The sequence below is a fragment of the Drepanopeziza brunnea genome (assembly GCF_022702325.1).
Source record: "Drepanopeziza brunnea f. sp. 'multigermtubi' strain 214-2 chromosome Unknown ctg2, whole genome shotgun sequence".
Classification (NCBI taxonomy): domain Eukaryota; kingdom Fungi; phylum Ascomycota; class Leotiomycetes; order Helotiales; family Drepanopezizaceae; genus Drepanopeziza; species Drepanopeziza brunnea.
The window spans coordinates 2,319,452-2,337,665 of NW_027094065.1; the positions used below are offsets into that span (position 1 = coordinate 2,319,452).

General features: G+C 48.9%; 4 protein-coding genes across 4 annotated transcripts; 2 read left to right on the forward strand and 2 right to left on the reverse strand.

Moving 5' to 3' along the window:
- Positions 1-768: 768 nt before the first annotated feature.
- On the forward strand, positions 769-1,605 carry L3040_001815 (uncharacterized protein; the record flags this gene model as incomplete). The annotated part of the gene is made up of 3 exons (XM_007294485.1): positions 769-1,093; positions 1,161-1,405; positions 1,468-1,605. 3 exons carry the CDS (start codon positions 769-771, stop codon positions 1,603-1,605), a joined length of 708 nt encoding a protein of 235 aa, XP_007294547.1.
- A 1,281-nt stretch (positions 1,606-2,886) lies between these two features.
- On the forward strand, positions 2,887-5,322 carry L3040_001816 (uncharacterized protein; the record flags this gene model as incomplete). Its single annotated transcript, XM_007294486.1, has 9 exons — positions 2,887-3,228; positions 3,290-3,348; positions 3,451-3,521; positions 3,576-3,729; positions 3,782-4,045; positions 4,102-4,198; positions 4,306-4,352; positions 4,504-4,701; positions 4,782-5,322. 9 exons carry the CDS (start codon positions 2,887-2,889, stop codon positions 5,320-5,322), a joined length of 1,773 nt encoding a protein of 590 aa, XP_007294548.1.
- Positions 5,323-10,401: 5,079 nt separating this feature from the next.
- L3040_001817 (uncharacterized protein) lies at positions 10,402-11,837 on the reverse strand (the record flags this gene model as incomplete). The annotated part of the gene is made up of 2 exons (XM_007294487.1): positions 10,402-10,818; positions 10,878-11,837. 2 exons carry the CDS (start codon positions 11,835-11,837, stop codon positions 10,402-10,404), a joined length of 1,377 nt encoding a protein of 458 aa, XP_007294549.1.
- A 2,221-nt stretch (positions 11,838-14,058) lies between these two features.
- L3040_001818 (uncharacterized protein) lies at positions 14,059-17,946 on the reverse strand (the record flags this gene model as incomplete). Its single annotated transcript, XM_007294488.1, has 6 exons — positions 14,059-14,372; positions 14,521-15,148; positions 15,197-17,608; positions 17,661-17,781; positions 17,833-17,873; positions 17,920-17,946. 6 exons carry the CDS (start codon positions 17,944-17,946, stop codon positions 14,059-14,061), a joined length of 3,543 nt encoding a protein of 1,180 aa, XP_007294550.1.
- Positions 17,947-18,214: the final 268 nt, after the last annotated feature.

Genomic DNA, 18,214 nt, shown 5'->3' on the forward strand with positions numbered 1-18,214 from the left:
TTAATCTCATCCAAGCGAGCTTGTTTATTCGGCAACGTCCAAGTGTCCAACAGATCAAACGAAAACATATCCTCAACTCCGCATGTCTTGTTTCGACTCTTCCCGGGAAGCATAGGCCCCGAAACCGATCAGAATGTACTCTTGGCTTTTGCTGGAAGCCTCCACCACTGATACGAGACTGGATTTCACGCGTAAAACTCACTGGACGTCATTTTCATTAAGAAATGAAAGGGGGGCCGGAAGTGATTCTGCGAAGTGTACACCCCAATAAACATAAGACTGAAGCCTTAGGTTGGGGACGCATCATTACTGGTTTCAGTATAGATCTCTGGGTAAAGTGAAAGATCTCGATTTCCTTCGCTCATACTGACGGCGCAGAATTCAAGCTGGGCGGCAGTACTCTCCAGATTGCTTGCTGGGCTTGACTGGTCTTGTAGTCTTATGGATACAACACGCCAATAATTCATCGTATGCAGGTGAGCAGCAGGGCGGAGAACTTCGAGTGATAATACTAGGAGAAACGTCGCCAGGGGTGCTGAAGTCGAGATACAAAAGGTGTGCGTGATGCCCTCCACACATTCTCTTCACTCTCACTTGATTCTTCCCAGAATTACATTCTTTCCAACATTACATTCTTTCCAACATTACATTCTTTCCAAGGTTATATTCTTTTTAACATTATATTCATTTTGATTTCACTTCATTGTATTCTACATTCTTTTTCTTCAATACAAGCAACACAGACACACAACACAGCAAAACAACAACATGCAATTGCCAACCCTCAGCTTCTTCCTCGGCCTCCTCGCTACCGGTAGCGTGGCTAACGCTAAGCTCTCTATCCCAGCGGCGAAAGGCTACACCAAGCTACCCAAAGCCCAGGTCGTCTCTGGAAATTTCGATGGTGGCATGAAGGAGTTCGACCGTGGTATTAAGTGTGGCAATGGCGAGAACGGCAGTGGTGACGCGGTGTTCATTCTCGAGAATGGAGCATCGATCTCGAACGTTATCATCGGAGCCAAGCAGCGCGAGGGCATCCATTGCAAGGCTGCTTGCACCATTACCAATGTGTGGTTCAGGGATGTGTGCGAGGGTGTGTCTCCCCTTCTTCTCTCCTGCTTCTCCATGTGTATATGTGCTGATCGGTGGACTTTATCTAGATGCCATCTCTCTTCTCGGCACGGGAAGCGTCACCATCTCGGGAGGTGGTGCTCAGAACGCCGATGACAAGGTAGTCCAACACAATGGACGAGGTACAGTCACCATCAAGAACTTCACCGTCAGCAAGGCCGGAAAAGTTTACCGCTCATGCGGAAACTGCACCAAGAACGGAGGACCCCGAAAGGTTGTCATCACTGGCCTCAAGGCTACCGGTGTCAAGGAGATTGTGGGTATCAACTCCAACGTAAGCATCCCGAACTCGCGCTGGTACGACAGCCATATGGGTAGTGACTGATTGATACATAGTACGGAGATACTGCTAGCGTCCAGGGATCGTGTGGCGGTGGCACTCCTTGCCAGGAGTACATTGGCGTTACCAAGGAGAAGGGAGGAAGCTCAAAGAAGGTCAGCTCCAAGGGTGCATGCAAGGTATCATGCAAATAAACACTCCTTTTGGAATATCGGAGATGGGTATATGGGATAGGAGTTGGTCTGCTGCTGTGCAGCTGGGGTGGCGTTCTTTTTTCATGTCTATATTCGGTCGCTACTGCGTAGCCTGGGTACATTCCTTGATGGAAAACGACGAATTGAAGATATGAAGCCAGGAACATGTTTAAGAGACGAGCCTGACAGCGCTTTGGTGAACCGGAGTGATGTGACGCTTGATGAGCAAGTTGGATTCAAACTCATTAGGGTTACAGTGACCTAGAACAAATAATGCATAAACGCTCTTTTCACACCAAAGTTTGACTATTCGAGAGCCTCAACTCTGTACAATCATAAGCTTTAAAAGGTGAGCAAAAATTGTGAACCTTTTAACAAATCCGAATAGCTCATAACTATAAGACGGTTTTGTTCTATATCATCATTCAATAGAGTACACTAAAGCAGAAAGTATAAAAACTTAGCTTTCGCTTAATATTTAGAGTTGACACCGCAAATCTTGGAAAGGATAGAAAAGAAAAAAAAGGGGGGGGGCCGATTTCAGCTCCTGTCTTATGCATCTAGTTCTGTTCCATCAGCAGATTTGAGTTTGATGGTCCAATTAAATAGGTTCACGAAGGTGGGATTGAGAAATTATGGCAAACGTGATTTTTTTTTCGAGGTGTTGATCCTTGGTTTTGGTGCGAAAAAGGGGTTTATGTGTTTATGCATTATAACATCGTTAGAACTGTACCTACCCAGCCGGCTTGAAACAGAATACATATCATCTGTGTGACATCCTGCACAGAGCTGCTTTCTAAAGCAGAATGCAGAGACCAGAAAATTACAAGAGGGTATCACAGTATGCTGAAATTTGAAACTTTGCCCTCTCGCCAGAGTTGCAAAGAGCGATATCCGAGTCTCGTATGCAAGACCACAGTGAGTGAGTGAGTGACTGCGAAATGCTCTTGTGATAGAATCGGTCATGTAGCAACACAACAGCAACAGCAACAGGACAATAATGTGTCGACAAATCCAGCGAGAATCGTAGCGGTCAAGAAAACAAACAACCTCGGTGCCCCTCAATTAAGCGAGCCAGTTACAAATTAGCAACAACCTCCATTCCCATCTGGGCATTGTGACCTCAGGACTCTCTTCCATGACTAAGTGACCTGCGACCGTCCGCAAACTGCACAACGAACCCAGACCTCATCTGCACTTCTCACTTCTCGCTCCTCAATTCCTACTTCTTATTTCTTAATTTCTCATTTCTCACCAATCTTCCCTACTCACCAAACAACAATGTCTCCCCCGATTTCCTCTCCCAAGCGAGCCTGGTGGAAAGAGTCCTCCGTGTACCAGATCTACCCCGCCTCTTTCCTAGACTCCAACGGCGACGGCCTCGGCGATATCCCCGGTATCACATCCAAGCTGGACTATATCAAAGCTCTCGGCATCGACATTGTCTGGGTATGCCCGATTTATAAATCCCCGCAAGTGGATATGGGATACGACATTTCTGATTACAGAGACATCCACGCGCCGTATGGGACGCTGGAGGATGTGGATGCACTCATCAAGGGATGTCATGAGAGGGGCATGAAACTTTTGATGGATTTGGTGGTTAATCATACGAGTAATCAGGTGGGCCGCTCTTTGAAGTCTGTCGGGGATATATGGATGAGGCTGACCGCAGCTGGTTTAGCACAAATGGTTTCAGGAGGCCAAATCTTCGAAAGATAGTCCATATCGGGACTTCTACATGTAAGGACATCCTCCTGTTTGCAGTTACCGCACGAGTACTCTGTTCTCGAGACTATCCTCGACACACTCACGCCAACGTTTGCTGACCTCCCGATCATCCAGGTGGAAGAAACCAAGATATGATCCTGAAGGGAAGAGACAGCCACCCAATAATTGGGCAGCGGCATGGGGAGGTAGGAAGTTCTAGACGCCTTCACTCCTCCAATCTCGACTAATCGATTTCCCAGGTAGTGCGTGGGAGTACGATGAACCATCTGACGAGTACTATCTGCATCTCTTTGCACCCGAGCAGCCAGATCTGAACTGGGAGAATCCTAAGGTCAGAGACGCAGTTCATGATATCATGAGATTCTGGCTGGACAAGGGAGTTGATGGGTTCAGGTCAGTTCGTGCTCACCAGGAGAGTATCATTAAAGCTCACAGGATGGCACAGAATGGATGTCATCAACTTCATCAGCAAAGTCCCCGAGCTTCCAGATGCACCGATTACAAATCCAGATAGCCCCTGGCAATCTGGAATTAAGTATTTTGCTTGCGGCCCCCGCCTCCATGAATTTCTGCTCGCTCTGGGTACGATTTTGAAAGAGTACGATGCTTTTTCGGTTGGTGAAATGCCTGGCGTGGAGGACCCAAAAGATATTTTGGATGCAGTTGGGTTTGACCGCGGCCAACTGAACATGATTTTCCAGTTCGAGATGTGAGTGTTATAACTAAGATTTTTTCTTAAAGAATGACCCGTCTAACGCTGCCCAGAGTCAACATGGACCAAGGAGACCGTGGAAAGTTTTCCCCTCGAGATTGGAAGATGTCGGAGCTCAAATACATCGTCAATAGATGGCAAACTTTCATGGTAGGTAACAAAATGCCCAAATCTGCTGTACCCAAATTTCTCATCCTCCATCTACCCTTCTCCTGAATCCTTACAACCATCCTAAGACTGACGACCCATTTCTTTAGATTGAAAACGACGGCTGGAATGCCCTCTACCTCGAAAACCACGACCAGTAGGTACGGGGAAGCCCGGTTTTTCTTATCTCAAGTTCTATCAATATTCGTCTCCGCCTTCAACATCTCGTGGCCTTCCAAGTGCTTTCTCCTTCTCTTGACTTTCCCCTGACACAACAGACTACTGCTGACTACCTGTGTTCCCTATAGAAGCCGCAGCGTCTCCCGCTGGGGCTCCGATCACCCCTCCAACCGCGTCGTTTGCGCAAAGATGTTCGCCACCTTCCTCGCGCTCCAGAGCGGCACCTTATTCATCTACCAGGGCCAAGAACTCGGCATGACCAACCTCCCGCTCGACAGACCCATATCCGAGTACCGCGACCTCGAGACGTTGAACCCATGGCGGGAGTACGTCCTTTCCTCTATCCATCCGCCCCTCCCCAACACACAACACAGCAGATTTACTGATAGAGACTCGATAAATGCAGAATGATGAGAGACCACCCAAACGACCCCGAGCTCCACCGCCTCTTGAAGCAGCAAATCGCGCTCAAGTCCCGCGACAACGCTCGCACGCCCATGCAGTGGTCATCGGCTCCCCACGCGGGTTTCACCCTGCCGTCCAGCACGCCCTGGCAGCTCGAGAACCCGAGCTACGTCGACATCAACGCCGAGTCGCAGCTGCACGTCCCGGGCTCCGTCTTCTCGTACTGGGCCTCGCTGCTCGCGCTCCGAAAGTCGCACCGGGACGTATTCATCTACGGTGACTTTGCGCTGCTGGGCGAGGGGGCAGGGGAGGGCCATGAGGATGTGTTTGCGTATCTGAGGCGGTACGGGGACGAGAAGGTCGCGGTGGTGTGTAATTTTAAGGATGTGGTTGTGGAGTGGAAGATGCCGGCCGGGATGCGGATGAAGGAGGGCGGCGTGCTGACGAGTACATATGGGGGTGTGATGGAGGGGGAAGGGGGTGCGGTGTTATTCTTGAGGCCATTTGAGGCTGTAGCTAGTTTCGTCGAGCAGACTGGTTGATGGGGGACGTAAGATCGGTGAGGGGGGGGGGGGGGGGGGGTCGGTTGCTTCGCAGAAATGAATGAAGCAAGGTGGGGTCTATGTATTTGATAGTCGCCTATGGGATAAATAGAATAACCGATAAACAAACAAGCGAAACCCATGTCTAGAGCCTGCAACTTCCAAGCAATCTCAAGCTCAACATCAGCGTTGCTAAAAATATAGTTGTACTTTATCATCTATCTCTACCTCGCAAATCAAGCTAAAAATCGGAATCAAAACCTCCCTCGTGACTAATGTGGTTTATTAATCAAATCATCGCCCGCCAGGACAGCCTGGAGCCAAGATCCTCCACATGAATCCAGCCAGTCCAAATACAATCAATCAATCAGCATCCTCCCTACTCAACCAACCAACTTACTTCCATCCTCTCTCTCTCTCTCTCTCTCTCTCTCCCCCTCTCCCTCTGTACGCAAGCGCAACGCGGCTAGCTAGGGCGTTTGCAGCAGCAAGCAGCAGATGTAAATACGAGATGTATAAAAGTTTTCCTCATCACGGAATGAGACGAGCTCTTCTTCTTCGTCTTCTTCTTCTTCGTCTTTGTCTTCGTCTTCGTCTTCGTCTTCGTCTTGAATCGATATATGGATTAATGGTACGGTACGGTACGGGATAGGATTCTGCTTTTTCCGTATCCTTATTTTTTTCTTAAAAAAAAAAAAAAAATTAAATTAAATTAAATTATATGTATATGTATTTGCCCCGAGGTGAATAGGCCTGTCTTCAAGTCTGAATGTTGGGGTTTGAATCTCTGCTGTGTTAGTTATCATACGATATGTATGGTACGAGCTTAGTTTAGGTCGTTTACATGGGGGTAGGATAAGTAGAGAAACAAACGAGTAGTAGAGAAACAAACGAGTCGTTGTTGTTCTTGTACCGGTACTTACTACCGTCGGGCGGGTAGCCGCCCTAGGACCGCTTACCAGGTGCGGCGACGCCGTGCTCAGGAGAGGAATCGTTGTACAACGCACTGTCCAATGGAGAATGAAATCCGCGTTGGGGAAGGGCTCTCTTTTGGATAGCCTTGGGTCTCTGATCCCGCGGTCTCGCGAACTCCTTGTGAAGCAATATGAAGGGCAATATGAAGTAGTCTGCACCGAGTTGTCTCTCGGTAACTATCGAATACGTGTGGCCTTACGAGCGGCCTCGATCCGTGTAAGTATGAACATCCGGTTTTTTTTTGGTTTTTTTTTTTGGTTTTTTTTTTGGTTTTTCAATCGTAAAGCTGCAAAGGCTCGCGTTCGTAGCCTGTATGTAAAGCCGGCGGGTGTATTTGCGAAGCGCTCTTATCGAGAGCGCAACATCGTGTTTTTCGCTTCTTCGAAATCAAGCCTCTCGTATTTCATTTGCTACGCTCGTTCCTTTGACATCGCAAATCCTCCTCATCTTGCCAGTCGGGATGCCCGTCACGGATAGATCGTAGTCGGCGTGGTGGGTGTTTCGCGAGAAAGGAAAGGAGGGGAGGGAGGTTCGGAAGCGCCGGTGAAAGAAAAAAAAAAAATCTCTTCGAAAGGCGCCGCTGGTCGATGATTCGATTTCGGCTCTCCAGACTCGCTGCCGCAAGAAAGGGCTGGAGGCTCGTGAGAGGGATACCGTTCGTCGTTGAACGCTTTTCTTTTGCTCGCTGCTGGCGGCAAGATGTAGATGTAGATGCTGCTTACACCTCGTATCGCATAGGTAAAGAATCGTAGCTGCCCAGTAATAGACGAGTGAGGAGATGAGTGGATCGTATATATAAAATTAATGTGATTCAACGATCAAGAACCTTTTTATATATATTTCATATTTCCCCGCTCGTCCTTTTCCTCTTTTTTTTTTCTTTTTCTTCAAAGTAAAAGTACCGAAATATAAATGATTGAATATGAAAAATTTGCTCTACAGATTACAGTAACCGTAACCCCTCCCCTCCCCTCCCCCCTTTCTTCACACACTTCCCCCCTGTCACTCACTCACTCTCACTCTCACTCTCACCAGGGCAAAAAAAAAAAACCCTCACAATCAACTCAAAGTCAAAGTCAAACTCAACTCATACTCAAACTCAAAACACAAACTCAATCCGAATTCAACTCAAAATCCAAACCCGAATCGAAATTCCACTCCTCTACATCTCTACAAAAGATAAACAGAAGAAACGAGGTGAAGAGATAAAAAATACTACGTACCGATTCGTCCATCTTACCTCCCCTCGCCTTATCTCCCTCCCCTTCCCTCACCCCTCTCCACCTCTCATCCCATCTCCTTCCCGCGTACAACTTCAAAATTCTTTCTCTCAACCGCCTACCCAACCTAGAGACGAAGAACGCAACATCATAACATCATACTACCACATACGTAGGTTAGTACGTAATCGTCGGCTCGCTTAAGTGGGCCTCCTTTCAGCCTTTCAGTCTTAGTCGGTATAAGCGACTGCGGATCGGAAGCGAGTGCGGATTTTTCGAATGTATTAGAAATTCTTATATATTATAACAATTACTATTATAATTAATTAAAGAATATTTATATAAATAATTAATTTACGAGCATATCTTTTTCCGAAACATTTAAAATCGTATTATTAATCGATAACAAGCTTGCTATTAAGCAGTAAAGTAAAGAAAATTTTGAATCTGCTATAAAATAATAACGCGTCGATAAGATTTAAAAAGAAGAAAAAGATATTAAATATCGTAAAGGAATCGCATAGTTAAGCGCGGGCGTAAAAGTATTATACGAAAACGCTTTTCTATAAGCTTAATTATTAAAGACGACAATACAATGCTCATTTTAATTCTCGATTCGAAAGAGATTTGATAGATGCAACAACTTCTTAAAAGTCAAATTTTGCGGCCTCGTAAAAAAAGTATTCCTCGACCAACTCTTTCTTAACCCGAACTTTCTTACGATAACGATGATTTAATAATTATAACCGATACTATTAAAGACCCTTTTTTAAAGCAAGATGTTTTTCTTTTTTCTAATATTAATATCGATAGCGATAGTTTCAATTTTATAATAGTAGAGATTCAAACGATTCGTTGCGTAAAGTAAAAAACGAATCAGACTTTGAAAATAACAATCGATAGTCAAATGTTTTATCAAATGATACGATTTCGAATGTTTCGAAAGAAGATATAATCGCAGATTAATTATTTATATAAATAATTTTAAGTTGTAATAGTAATTAATTGCTATAGTATTCAAAAATTTCTAACACATTCGAAAAATCCGCACTCGCTTCCGATCCGCAGTCGCTTATACCGACTAAGACTGAAAGGCTGAAAGGAGGCCCACCTAAGCGAGCCGACGATTAGTAAGTAGCTAGGTCCTCTTACCTACCTACCTACCTACCTACCTACCTAGCCACCCCTTTTGAATTCAGACATCTACCTATTAAAATCACCACATCTACAAAAAAGACCGCAAACGTAACCACATAGATCCATCTATCTATCTACCTATCTCTTCCCTCATCCGCATCCGCATCCATCAAAAGTTCTTCGCAAAGAGTAATCACACCAACATCTAAACACAGCCCAAGATCTTCTACAAAAACCAATAACCCAAAAAAAAAGGGGCGGTGGGGGGGGGGATAAGATGGGGTGGGGTTAATTATACTTAAGTACAGTAAGGTAGGTAACTCTCTCAATTCAACTCAATTACCGGTACCGTACCGTACTCTACAGAGGGTAGGTACTAGTACCTGTACAGCGGTGAACCCATGCAACCCTTGCTTGCAACCCATACTAGCTACTATACTATAGCTACTATACCTACTATACTATAGCTACTTACCTTACTTACCGCTACCTACTCCCCAGCCCACCACCAATCCCCAACCCACCCCATCGCGCAACAACCCCAACCCCAACCCTAACCCTGACTGTACTTACTAGTACCGTACCGTACCGTACCGTAACCACCACAAAAGTACTACTACTACAGTACTACAGTACTACTAGTAAAGTAAAAGTAAAAGTACTACTACTACTACCGGTACTACTCCCCGATCCGCCGTGAAGGCTGCTTCGTCTTCGAGATTCTAGGTACTGTACCTAGTACCTACCTACCTACCTACCTTACCTACCTACCTACTGACTGTATGTATGTACTACCAGGATACAGTTCCGTGCTTCAGGCTCAGCTACGGTACTACGTAGCTGATTGCGCGAGCGGGTTAGGAGATGGTGGGCTGTGGAGTAGGTACCTAGGTACCTAGTACTGTACAGTACAGTAAGTAGCAAGCGAGGGGTTACAGACAGCACTTCACTTCACTTCACTTCACTTCACTTCACCGCTGTAGCTCCGGAGATCAAGTCGCGCAGAGTCACTCGCTTGCTCGGTCGCTCATCCGATTATATATATATATATATAACAAGACCTACTATAATATGATACAACCCCCCCCCCTCTCCCCCTCAAAAAAGTACATATCTAAAACCACTCTTGGCCTTTTTTAAAAAAATTTCTTTTGCGTATTCACAAAGAACCCACCCCCCCTCACCATGATGTACATACATACACACATTACATACACATACATACATACATACACATCAAATTGATTAAAGACGAGGATGAAGAAGGAGAGTATGAGGAAGAAGAAGAAGAGGAAAAAGAGACTCAAGGTAATGTCGTGTGATAGCTATAGGAACCCAATACACATCCATCGTACAGCGTACAGCGTACAGCGTACAGCGGAAACGGGAAGGAGAAGAAGATACAGACAGGAGAAGCAGAAACGATGAAAAGAAGGAAACAGAAGAAGCTATAAACAACAACAGCGGGGCTCAGTCCCAGGCCCACAGTTCGCTCATCTTCGCCAAATCCCCTATTACAAAAGTTGGTAGAGGCCAAGTGCCTAGTATTTTCTTCCGTCGCTCGTTGATTGATTTAAACTCCTCTCCCTCTCCCTTCCCCTGTGCCCGCCACGTTATGCCAAATCTCGCTCATCTCGGAGAACCGGTCCGGGTATCTTTTTCGTTCCGTTCACCAAAAAAAAAAAAATCAAAAACCTGTTCGTTCACTTTTCTCACACGCAGGGCCTCGGACTTGTCGCGAACCCCATCATTGCTTGACGTATTCGTGCTCACCAACTTCCAGGACTGTGATCTCGTCTCCGACGCGAAGCGCGCTCTCCTTCGAAATCGGAACCATTTGCACGCCCAGACAGCCGATGTTTGGGCCGGTCCCGGCGTCTACGGCGCGGAAGCTGCGCAGCGTCTGGTCGGGCTCGCTGGCGTGTCGTTCGCCGGTGACCTGGTCCACATTGGGCATCTTGCAGCGGGCGGTGCGGCACGATACGTCGTACTCGTAGAAACCGATCTTGATTCGTCTCCAGGTGTCTTCGTGGTAGGCTTCAGGACCAGTGATGATCAGATTGGCGCGGAAGCGGGCGGCGGACAAACGAGGGGCACCCTTGACTTTGGGCATCTGGCGCTCGACGTCGCGAACGCTGGCCAGGTTGATAAGGTGAATGGGGTACTGTTATGATTATCAGCCTTGCTTGACCACGAGGGGGCGTCTATTCGGGGAGAACTTACGGCGTCTTGGAAACCAGTCACAGGCTGGTATCCCAACTCCTCTTTCGTTGGAGCATTTCTGAACACCTCCCGCGGCTTGGAGCTGTCGACTCTGAAGAGGCCCAGCTTGTTGCTAATACCAAGGTAATATCTCAGCTCCTCAGGGATCTCGATCTCCAGGTTCAGCGCGGTGACGGTTTCCTTCCAGATAGTCATCTTCTCAAACGAGTAGCCTGCCTTCTCGATCTGCACTGGAGATGGATCGAAGGGGATACGGAACTGCTTCTCAGGAACCGTACCCTTGAAAGAGGCTCCCCACTTCGCAACCACACCTCTCCATCCAGCCTCTTGGTATGGGAAACTCATAATAATGACACCTCCTGACTCGACGTCCTCGGCGTGCGGCGTGTACGTGTCCACTGACTGATCCGGAACCCACATCTCAGTCCGTACCTGGGCCAACAGAGGAAACTGTCTCTGCGTAATGAACTCCCACTTGTGTGCCGCGGCCTTTTCCTTCTCGGGGGTGGCAGCGTTGACGGGGACGGGGCTCTTGAGCTGAGCAAACGTGAATTGGCGGTCGTACTCCATGCCGGTCGCAATCACGGTCCCTCTGTTCAGCTCTACACCTCTGCAGCTCTTGACGGGGTAGATCCACAGGCTCTTCAGCCGCCACCACTCTGCTGACGTCTCCTCGGTGGATGGGGGGCGGCCCTCGGAGAACTTCTTGTCGAACTCATTGAGCAGGTTGGAATCGATCTTCAGACCAAGTTTCCTGCAGCCCTTTGGTTGCTCAGCGAGGAGTCTGGCTTGTTCTCGCTCGTAGATGATCAGGGCGATTATGGGAGGTATGCAGATGGCGAGCCCGGTGAGGACGTAGGTCTGGGTGGAAATGACAGGTATCTTCGCAAGCAGTTGTTGGGAGTAGGTTTCGTAGTATTCTTCGAGGAGCACGCGGTATTGTTCGAGAAGGGCAGACATGTTGGGGGGATGGGTGGAAGTCGTCAATGGACACAACGTGCTGTGCTATCTATGTGCTGCTACTGCTGCTGCTGCTGCTGCTGCGGTCGCGGGAGATTGTCAGTACTTATCGTCCTTCTCCTTTATTTCTGGACCAGGATGTGGATTGGCATTGGGATTGGGGGTCGGGGCCCGCGAGACAAGCGAAACTTTACTTACCAAACGATGTACATGAAGGAGATGCAATCTTGCAAAGGAACGAAAGAATCGGGAGGGAGATAGAGAAGAGGGAGGACGAGAAAAGGCGGAAGGAGAATAAGAGTAACTATGGTTGGCACTTGGCGGGTTCGTAGTCTTGTGCTGGTTGCTGGCTGTGCTGGTTGTGCTGGTTGTATGATATGGGCGAAGGTACGGGTAAAAGGGTGAAGAGGGTATGGGAACGGGTGCGGATGAAGGCGAGTATGGGAATTGAAAGTGAAGGTGGAGATGAAGATTGAAAAAAGAGGCAGATAGAATACAGTAGTGTAGGTGATGACTCCGGAAGGAGAAATAAAGTTCAACGTTTGAATCTGAAGTTGAAGTACAGTAGCTTGGTGTTGGTACTGTTTTGGGAGAAGACGCTAGTGGGGGATCGGGGTCGGGGCCGGGGTCGGGGCCGGGGTCGGGGTTGGGGTCGGGGTGTCGGGGTGTCGGTGTCGGTGTCGGTGTCGGTGTTGTAACATCTCGAAGTGGTGATACCATCCATAAAACCGTGCATCCACGCGATCAGTTATTCTACAAAGGAAGAGGGATATCATGGGTAGCCGATTCAGCGAGACATATCCTACGGAAATAAACAACGACTCAAGCTGGGAAGGAGGGAGAAAAAAAGAAGACGTTGAGACGATGCTGAGCGCTAAGTTGGGATGGGATGCGTTGAGCCGTACCTGCCAAGCAGATATATTTATACGGATGAAATATATATGTGTTTACTCCGTATATAAATATATCTTCTAACGTGGAGACGTGGATCCCGGAAAGTCCCTGGCTGCAGATCTACCGGTCAAAAAGAGGACGTTCATCATTCTGTAGTGGCGCAGCACCACACCGCATAGCGTCGGCCTATTCCATCTCATTTCATCGAATGTTGTTGTTGTTGTTATTGTTGTATTTGTTAACATCGGGCGGGTGGCAAGCTTTGCCTGCCGCCTGAGGACCTTCTAAAGGGTACGGCAACGTGCTAAGTAAAAGAATCATATACAAAGTACTACTTATTCCATCGAAGATAAAAACTACGTTAAGGAAAAGCTTTTTTCAAATAACCTCGGGTCTCTAATCCCGCGGTATCGCATAACCTTTATAACCCTTAAAAGCAATTCAAGTCGGTATAGCGTAGCTTGCTACGGTATCGATTATGCCTTTCCTTTACGGATAAAATAGATCGCAAAAAAGATATATCTCCGTCGGGAGAAAAACTTCAAGAACAAGTTACAGCGTAAGTAACGTAGTATACAGGTGTCGATTGTTGAGATAATTCGAGGCCGAACCGGAATCAGCTAGGTGGCCTTTTCGAAAGCGCAATATCGTAGATCGCTTTGAACCTTCTTTTATCGCTCTTACCCCGTTTCATTTCTATCGCAGATCCTTTTAGTGTTCTTAATCGGTATGCCCGTCAAGTAGTAGTATGAATCGTGATCGGCGTGGTAGTCGAATTACGAAGAGGCTCGTTCGGATCGCCGGTAAAGGGAAATCTCTTCGAGAGGCCACCTTGATCTAATTTCGGCTTTCCAAACTTTCTTTGCCGCAGGAGAGAGAGCTGAAGGTTCGTAAAGGGCACCTCGTACAAGTACAAGTAAAGAATCGTAGCCCTCCTTTTCATCGAATGCGAAATGCGGTGAGGTAAATAAACAGACAGCAGCATGCACCTCATCGTGATATGTACCTGTCTCCGATCGATCGATCGCGTGCGTGCGGCACGGCCATCATGATAGTGGCGGATGGATAGATAGGTGTGTAAATAGATAGGTATCAAAGTGTTCATTATTTTCATACAATCGTTGAGATAGGACCAGACCAAAACAACCCGCCGCCCAACAGAGGCACAGGACCACCAAACCCCCATATTTCCCTTTCCCCGAACACCGCAACACCATCAATCCATAATGACCCCAATGCACGACGCACGCACGCATCACCCAGCTCAACCCTTTCTCCCCCCTTCTCCCTCACCCCAACTTCCACCACCACCACCACCACCTTCCTACTACTTGTCGAAATCCGCTGCCGTCAACGCCTGCACCACACTTGTCCCCTCGGAGAACCGCGTCCGAAAGATGCGGTTCGCATTCTGAAACATCCCATCCTTCAGGCTGACCACGATGAACTGGCTCCCCTTGAACCGGTTCTTGATCAGCCGCCCAATGTTCTGCGTATGCGACAGATCCAGCGCCGCGTCCACCTCGTCCAAGATGTACATCGGCGCCGGCTTAAACTGCAGCAGCGCCATGATGAGCGAGATGGCAATGAGGGACCGCTGACCGCCCGAGAGCTCCGTGAGGCTTTGTTTCCACACCTTTCCTGTTTTGCGGAGCTAGAGTTAGCAAGACGCTTGTTTTTGTCATGAATTGGGGCGAGCTGCTTGCAATAATATGAAGCTCGGATGTCTCGGGGTCAGAGGTAGAGGCAAAGGAGAGTTGGGGCCCGGGGGTGGGGGGGTGGAACGAACCAAGCGACACTTTGACCTCCAAGCCTTCATTAATCGTTTTGCCCTCCGGCGGATCGAGTTTGGCAAAAGAGCCTGGCAGCAGCTCCGCAAAAATCTGCCCAAAGTCCCCATTGACCTTCGTCCACGTCTTGTGCAGGGCCTTCTTCTTGTATTCGTCCAGCGTCACGATGGTCTCCTCAATCTTCTTCTTGTCACGGATGACCGTCTTCATCATGTTCTTGAGCGCGACCTCTTTCTTTTCCACCGAGTCGATCATGTTCATGACTTTGGGGTTAATCTTCTTCTTCATGCCCTGGAAGCGCTCGGTCAGGGTTCGTAGGGTGGCTTTGCACTCGGCGATGTTTTGGCCTTTGAAGTCGTAGGGTGTGCCGGTGCGGCCAAAGTTGTCCTTCTCATCAGCTATCCATTCGTGCTCCTTCTCCATGTGGGCGACGGTCTGAACCGAAGTTTGCTGCTCCCTGTGGAACTTTTCGATCTGGTGACCCAATTTCTGCTTCTCGAGACCTTCTTCTGTAATGCGAGATGCTTTAGATCTTGAAGCCTCTTCTAAGGAGCGGAGTTCGTCGTCGAAGCCAGTAAGCTTTGCTCGTTCATCGTCAAGATGCGCTTGAGCGATATCGTGAGTATCCTGCAATGGTGAGCCTAAATAGTCCTGGAAAATAGTAGACATACATACCTTCACTTGAGCTTCTTCGGCCACGAGCGCAGCAATCTCTTCACCATACCCATTCAGAGTGACCTCGACCTCCTGAAGCTGCTCCTGGGCAGCGGCGAGATCACCACCGGCCTGCTCCGAGTCCAGCCTCGCACCTTGAAGTTCCTTCTGCAAGACTTTGACCGACGCCGAGTTCTTGGTCAAGGCTTTCCGAAGCGCATCCAGAGAGCTCTGCAGCTCGACAAGCTTCGCGTCCTTGTTGTTGTCAAAATCCTTCATGTCCTTCTCGATGCGCTTGATATCCTTGTTCGCCTCGTCCTGACGCTTCTGGGCTTCCACAAGATCCGTCTTCAGCTGAATAATGGAGGCTTTCATGTTCTCAACTTCCTGGATGATGGAAGAAGACGAGTTGCCGCTAATTTGCTCCTCGGTAAGTTTGATCTCGTGAGATTTGAGATCAAGCTCTTGCTTGATCTTCTTGGCCTGATCCAGCTTCTTCTTTTCCCGGGCCATGGTAGCCTGGAGTTCTGCCAGGGTCCTCTCTTGCATGCCCAACTCTTTAGTCAGCTCGTTGAGTTTCTGGAGCGTTACCAGGACGCCACTGGAGTTAGGTGAGCTACCACCGGACAGGGTTCCAGATGGGTCGTACGAATCTCCTTCTAGAGTGATGCTCTTCATCCGAACAGCCGGATCGAAAGTCACTCTCTTGGCCGTAGCTGCATCGGCACAGATCAGGGTGTTGCCAAACACGTAGTCCATTGCCGTGGAGACCTCTTGGTCGTAGCCGATAAGTGACAGTGCGAGGTCGACCTTTCCCGGGGCAATTTTCTGTGCAGCTCCAATCTTCTCGGCCGAGGCTCGGAACGCAGCGATCTTGTTCAGAGGAATAATCGTCACTCGCTTCCTGAGCTTGCCGTTCTGAAGCAATTGTGTACCAGTGACTTCAGTATCGACAACGACATTGTACAGGCGACCACCAGCACAAATCTCAAGCGCAGTCCCAGCGTCTGTCCGCTCTTTGTCGAGAGTAAAGAGAGACGCAACTAAGCCCTTGACCTTTGACCGGTCGAATTTGGGTGTAGGATCAGCGTAGTTGAAATCGATGTTGGCAACCTTTCGCTTCAGGCCATCCGATTGCTCGCGTAATGCCCGGATGGTCTGCTGAAGAGTCGATTGCTGCTTGTACATGTCATCCTCTTGTCCAGGCTCGAAACCGAGCTTGCCCAGCTCCTTCTCGAGTTTCTGAGCTTGTGACCGTAATCCCTCGAGGTCGTTGAGTAAGCCAGCATTCTGCTCCTTGGCCTTCTTCGCCCTCGGTTCCTCCTCCTTGATACGCTTCTCCAGATGTGTCGTCTTCAATTTAGCTTGTTCCTGCTCAGTCGATGCAGCACTTGCGCGATTCCGCGCATCTTGTAGTTGGCCTTGGTATCCACTTTCCTGCCCCTCTTTGGATGCAACACCAGTCTGAAGGGTCTGGAGCAGCTCCTCCTTCGTCTCCGCCTCCTGGCTCTGCTTTTCCAGCTCCTCTTTCGCCTTATCATACCGAGCCTGGAGCTTCTCGTAGACCGTCGTCTTCTGTTTTAACGAAGACTCCAGCTCAGATACAGTCTTCTGAATGGTCGACTTTCTTTCCTTCTCCTCGGCCAAACTCGACCTCTTCAAATCTGTCACAGTGGCCAACCGCACCATCTCATTCGAGTGCTGCTTAACCTCCGCCTCGAGCGCCTGTGCCTTTCCTCCCTTCTTCAGCTCCTTTTCCCTCTGGGCCTTGACCTTCTTCACGTCCTCGGCAAGATACTCAATCTCATTTTTCAACCTCACAGCGTTATCCTCCAGATCCTTCAGCCTCTGCTTCTTGAGCTCCAGATCCCCTGCAGATTGCTTCAGCCTCTCCTGGTTCTTCACGTAGTCATGCGCCACCACCACCCTCGTCAGCCTTTCGAGATCATTCTGCGTCTGCTGGAAATCCAGAAAGGCCCGCTTCTCTGTCCGCAACTTCTCCAGCTTGGGCTCAATCTCATCCTTGAGCAGCTCCGTGATCTCCGTAACCTTCATCTCCTTCTTCGCCATCGTCTTGAATGCCTTGTCCCTCCGATCCTCAAACATGCGCGTCCCCGCCGCCTCCTCGATCATGGCCAGGATCTCGACGGCCTTCATATTCAGCACCTTGGTGATGCGGCCCTGCATGATCAGGAAATTGGGGTTGTTGATGTTCAGCTGCACGGACTGGAAGAGGTTCTGCACCGTCTGCTGCTGCGCGCGGTGCCCGTTGATGAGGTACTTGCTGGTGCCTCCCAGCACGATCTGCCGGGTGACGCTGATCTGCGCATATTCCTCGAACCCGATGGGCGACTTCTTCTTGTCGCGGTTGTCGAAGACGATCGTCACGCTGGCTTTCGTGACTCCAGCCTGTCCGCGCTTGTAAATGAGATCCTGGTACGGCTTCGTCAGTATGGCGCATGATGGAAGAGAAGGGGAGACAGACCTGCAGGTTCTGGGCGCGGACCGTCGTCATGTTCGTAATTCCCAGCACAAAACATATCGAGTCCAGGATATTCGACTTTCCACTCCCGTTCAGACCGGTAATGGAGTTAAAAGACTCGTCCCTACCTCCAGTCAGCCCGCCGCCAGGAAGTCCGTTGCCATTGTTTATTTACCATCCCGAAATCACTGTCCGCACAGCGTACGATTTGAAGCCCTGTTCCACATCAGCAGATGTTCCCAGCAACGGAGGCAGACCGTACGTCAATAATAACCTCGACGATCCTCATGTTGGCGATGCGGCGTCGTAGTCGTGGGCGCTGATCCGAATGGTTGGATTCGTTCGATATTTTGGTGTTGAGGGCAACGCGGTTTGTAAACAATGCGACGCGGGCCCGGGATCCTCAGGACGTAAGGCGCTTACTTACTGTGATCGCTCGCTTGGATCAGCAACCTCGGCGTTCAACTTCGGTCTCGGTAAGTAAGGTACCCAGTGCTCGACATCCCAGCTTTCGCAATGGCATCTCTTCCCCCAATACCCGATGCACGAGAACAACA